We start from the raw sequence: 5,638 nt of genomic DNA, 5'->3' as shown, positions 1-5,638 counted from the left end.
TTTTTCTGTGTCTGTCCTCCTCTCTTCCTATTTCTCACCATCATCCACTCACTTGATGTAGTGCTGCTTGCTTCTTCCTTAGTCTTTATCATTCTTTTTCTGTGCCTGCCTTCCTCTCTTCTTATTTCTCACCATCATCCACTCACTTGATGTAGTGCTGCCTGCTTCTCCCTTAGTCTTTATCATTCTTTTTCTGTGCCTGCCCTCCTCTCTTCCTATTTCTCACCATCATCCACTCACTTGATGTAGTGCTGCCTACTTCTTCCTTTATCTTTATCATTCTTTTTTTGTGCCTGTCCTCCTCTCGTCCTATTTCTCACCATCATCCACTCACTTGATGTAGTGCTGCCTGCTTCTTCCTTAGCCTTTATCATTCTTTTTCTGTGCCTGTCCTCCTCTCTTCCTATTTCTCCCATCTTTCCTGTCACTTCTTATTGCTTTTCATTCCTTTACAGGTGGCTTTACATTGAGTGACAAGCCTAATGGTTTCCTGTAAACCAAGAAACCATTTACAACGCTGGGTGGTAACCATATAACCAAACCATACGTGCTCCCTACGTGTCAACAAGTGGGTTGGTGGAGGGTTAGTGCCCCTCCCCAGAAAACAAATAACTCAAAGTCTAGTGGCCACCCCTTACGGGATTATGGCGTCTGGCGATAGATAGATAGATGGAACATTCAACGGGATAATGGTTTGTAAAATCCAGAATAACTCCAGAATAATTCGGTATGGAGAAGGTGCTACGAATCCTCCCGGGCCAACCTGTACGGCTCCTTATCGCTCCCTCGCATTAACTACACCGAACACCGGATAAGATAACACTGCTTATCACTAGTATCAGATCAGGGCATGGAGGGCCTTATAAACACCTCTATAACACCAGCACATAAGAGTGAAAATACCAAATTAGGGTATATACCGTAAAAATGGACTGGATACCTGTATATTCGCCTCTATTTCATTAATAGATAAAGGTAAATGTTGTAAAATTTAAATATAATGTGTCATGTTGGGAAAGGAGAGAGGCTGAGTCAGTATGGCAGTTTAGGTTGTGAGGGAACACGCATTCGCCATTATATCTTTCGAAAATTCAAAATATTGGATATCAGTGAACGTTAGGCTCCATATTGACCGTTAAATCAATCGAAAACGTGAATTATAGCCTATTGGTGAACATCTGGCTACGCATTCGCCATCAAACAGTTCGAAAAAACACGAAATATAGGATACAGTTCAAATTAGCCTTCGCATTCGGCATTATACCATTCAAGACACCTAAAATTTGGTTACTGGTGAATATTAGGCTACGCATTCGCTAGCAGAGAACTCGAAAAACGCAAAAGATAAGCTACAGTTCAAAGCAATCTTCGCATTCGGCATTACACCATTCAAAAAACGAAAATAGCGCCATCAGATTTGAAAAACGCAATAACGAATGGCTCAAAAACGAAATGGTCAGTGAAAGAGACCGTTAGAAGTGAGAACACAGCTAAAGTGAAAACAGTTTTGTGATATTTTGTAAGTTTAAAAAGTAACGGCAAAATGAAGACGTTTGTGCTTGCAGTTTTTGTGGTGTACTTGACGCTGTGTAAAGGTAAGTAATATTATGGGTGTCCCTGTCATTAATTTTAAAGGAGTATTATTGTAAGAGTGACCAGTCGCTTTTCCTTGAGTAGCATTACGTGGAACTAAAAACCCAGCCATCTCCCGGGATATTCAAACGCGCTTACGATCAAACCTAGTCAAAACCGTCATTTATTTTTCCCAGGATGAAGGGCAGTGCAGAGTCCTACCAATTTCTCCTGATCGTCCAGAAAAATACGTGTTAACTGCGGGAGAGAAAATGTATTAGGTAATTTTTTTCTGCAGGAAGGAAGAGGAAAGGGAATAGAGCATCTCAGATTTGCAGGAAGGACGAGGCGAAAATTACTACAGGTTATAAATGTTTTTTTCTGTAGGACATTCGGGGAAAAGAACTTAAAAAGCTTCCCTTGTCTAGTTCGTCCTGCAACAAGGATTATTTTCACGGACCTGCGGCGAAACTATTGCAGTCAGTTGTTCATCTGATTTCGTGTATGAGACGCATGTGGTCCGTGTATAATATGTCGGTGTATAATAATATTCGTTCATAATATATTCGTGCATAATAATAGGATTCGTGTATAATATGTTCGTGTATAATATATTCGTACATAATAATAGGATTCGTGTATAATATGAGAAGCATGTGATTCTTGTATAATATGTTGGTGTATAATAATATTCATGTGTAATATATTCGTGCATAATAATAGGATTCGTGTATAATATGTTCGTGTATAATATATTCATGTATAATATATTCTTGCATAATAATATTCATGTGTAATATATTCGTGCATAATAATAGGATTCATGTATAAAATGATAAGAAATCGGACGCACTTTTGAATGGTAGGTTGGCAGGGTACGATAATGACCTCAGAGTCGTGCGCCGCCACTATAGTCCTTCCTGCAGCAAGAGATTATTGTCACCTTATGGACAAAATATAAGACTTTTTTTTTTTTTTTTATGCGAGGAAGAAGGAACCAAAGGCCATGAGCCCGCAATAACAGCTCCCTCCACGAGAAAAACAAAATACAATAGAGAGCCAAATTCAAGATCCGATCATTTCGAGATGCCTGGACGCACTGCGTTTGAAAGACTGGAGATCATAGGCAGCAGGAAATACAGACAGAAAACTGCTAAATAATCAACTAATGCACCGGCTGACATGTTAAATCAACTCAAAAATTAAAGCTGAAGCAACTTTGTGTTTCATAAGATAGCTGCTCAGAGCTGTCCAAGAGCAGATAGTGCAGCTTTCCGAGAGAGAGAGAGAGAGAGAGAGAGAGAGAGAGAGAGAGAGAGAGAGAGAGAGAGAGAGAGAGAGAGTTCCCCAGGTGCACCACTTATATACCTGTCGGCTTCGTCTCAGGCAAAAATATACGTAAGTTGATACATGGAATCGGCCGTCAGTATATCTGAGATCTGCAGCCCGAAGTAATTACGGAAACAAAAGTACTCAGCATGAAAATCCCTTCCTCATCTCCCTATGTGCATCAGAAAACCGTTTGTCTATCTATCTATCTATTGCCAGACGCCTCAATCCCGTTCGGGGTGGCCACAAACAAATCGCCACCGTTTGTAAAGTCGAAAAATTAATTATGACAAAGGCTTACAAAATTCAAACTCGAAAAAATGAAAGATATATAAATAAGTAAAATGATTGGAAAGTAATTCATCCACCCAGCCATCATCCAATCCTATGCCGCCCCCTGAGGAGCGTAGGAGCCCGGGGCTAGGCAGTTGGTCCTGACATTTAAGATGAGAGTGACCAGCCTCACTCATCCCTGACTGGCATTACATGAGCAATAAACCCCAACCACCCCTTGGATATAAACCTTCACCGGCTCAATCCGATTGGAGCGCCTTAATTACCCACTAAACCACCAGGCGCCATAAGTTGGTTATATGGTTACCACCCAGCGTAGTAAATGAGTGCCTGGTGTACAGGAAACCATTTGGCTTGTCACTCAGTGTAGAGTCACCCATAGGCAGAAGGAAGAGGAAAGAATGAAGGAAAGAAAGACAGAAGAGGGAGTGTAAAGTCACCCACAGGCAGAAGGAAGAGGAAAGAATGAAGGAAAGAAAGACAGAAGAGGGAGTGTAAAGTGACCCACAGGCAGAAGGAAGAGGAAAGAATGAAGGAAAGAAAGAAGAGGGAGTGTAAAGTCACCCGTAGGCAGAAGGACGAGGAAAGAATGAAGGAAAGAAAGACAGATGAGGAAGGAAGGAAGAGAGGAAAGGGCAGACACCTGAGAGCAGCACCACATCGAGTGAGTGGATGATGAGCGTCCCCACCTACCACCAATTAAAAAGCAGGCTAATAAATAACTAAAATGAATACGTAAATAAGTAAAATAAGTAAACAAATAAATGAAAATAGAATAAATAAAAAATACGCAAATAAATATAGAGATAGGTAAATAAAATATAGAAATCAATAAATATTCAAAATTCACAAACGGCTTTAGGCTCGGTTGACGCGTGTAAATAAGATTGTGTTTACTGGCGATACGGAGTTAGAGATTATGTAAATTTAAGTACACACAGAAAAGATACCTACCTACATACATACGCTACATGAGTGTGTGCATACATACATATATATTGCATCCATCCATCTATAGATACATACATATCGCCGCCATCCATCCATCCGTCCATTCATGTTGCATTCGTTCATCCATCCATCCATACATATCGCATTCATTCATCCATCCATACACCCATACATATCGTATTCATCCATCCTTCCATACACACATACATTTCGCATTCATTTATCCATCCAAACATACATACATACTTACATGCATACTTACATTCACAAATATATAGTCATTCGCTACATGATTTTATGCATGCTTAGACTTTCTCCTCCAGTTCCACCTTAGACGATTCCGGTGCTGTTCTTCCATCACTTCCCCCCTCTGACTTCCTCATGGCTGACATTAACATTTCTTCAGCTGATGTATTTTCTGCCATCACTGGCCTCAATACTAACAAGGCATATGGGCCTGATGGAGTCCCTCCTGTTGTTCTCAAGAACTGTGCTTCTGTGCTTACACCCTGCCTAGGCAAACTCTTTCGCCTTTGTCTGTCAACTTGTACCTTTCCTTCTTGCTGGAAGTTTGCTCTCATTCAGCCAGTCCCAAAGAAGGGTGACCATTTCCAACCCTCTAACTATCGTCCAATTGCTTTAACATCCTGTGTCTCAGAAGTTTTCGAGTCTATTCTTAACAGAAGAATTTTAAGGCATCTTTCCTATCACAACCTTCTTTCTGATCGTCAGTATGGGTTCCGTCAGGGACGCTCCACTGGCGATCATGTCACCTACCTTTCAGACTCCTGGTCATCCTCCTTTCAGGACTTTGGCGAAAGGTTTGCCATTGCACTTGACATCTCAAAGGCTTTCGATCGAGGCATAAATCTTTAATTTTCAAACTGCCCTCCTACGGTTTCTATCCTTCTATCTGTGCCTTCATCAGTAGCTTCCCTTCTGGTCGTTCTATAGCCGCTGTTGTAGACGGCCACTGTTCTTCTCCTAGAACTATCAATAATGGTGTTCCTCAGGGCTCTGTCCTATCACCAACTCTCTCTTTTTTATTCATCAATGACCTTCTAAGCTGTACATCTAACCCTATCCACTCGTACGCTGACGACTCCACCCTTCACCTTTCCATTCGCCTCCTGCAGCGTCCACCTCGGCAGTTACTTCAACAAACAAGGGATGAGGCTATGGCACACCTAATGTCTGACTTGGTTTGTATATTTGCCTGGGGTAAAAGTAATCTTGTTGTTTTTAATGCATCAAAGACTCAGTTCTTACATCTTTCAACCTGACCAGATCATCCGCAGGAGTACCCTTTAAGGTTTAACAATATCCAGCTCAATCCTGCATCATCCTTAAAACATACTTGGGGTTTCATTTTCGCGGGATTTATGGAAAGGTCATATTATTCAATCTGCAATATACATATCAGTATCGTTTAAATGCATGTGGCCACTTTGCTCTATATCTGATCGTTCTTATTTTGGGGAGGGGCAGGGGG

At 41.1% G+C, this 5,638-nt stretch overlaps 1 protein-coding gene across 1 annotated transcript in view; it reads left to right on the top strand.

Annotated features, from left to right (window-relative positions):
* Positions 1-1,543: 1,543 nt before the first annotated feature.
* Positions 1,544-5,638, top strand: part of LOC145393803 (neuronal acetylcholine receptor subunit alpha-7-like) — a 28,208-nt gene continuing 24,113 nt past the window's right edge. Inside the window, exon 1 of the mRNA XM_080267851.1 lies at positions 1,544-1,595. Within this exon, the coding sequence (XP_080123977.1) occupies positions 1,544-1,595 (52 nt within the window). The remainder of the gene's footprint in view (positions 1,596-5,638) is intronic.

The sequence above is a fragment of the Coenobita brevimanus genome, chromosome 3 (assembly GCF_032717465.1).
Source record: "Coenobita brevimanus isolate Jiangsu-jjx chromosome 3, ASM3271746v2, whole genome shotgun sequence".
NCBI classification, from domain to species: Eukaryota; Metazoa; Arthropoda; class Malacostraca; order Decapoda; family Coenobitidae; genus Coenobita; species Coenobita brevimanus.
This window is presented reverse-complemented; position numbering and strand designations above follow the sequence as displayed.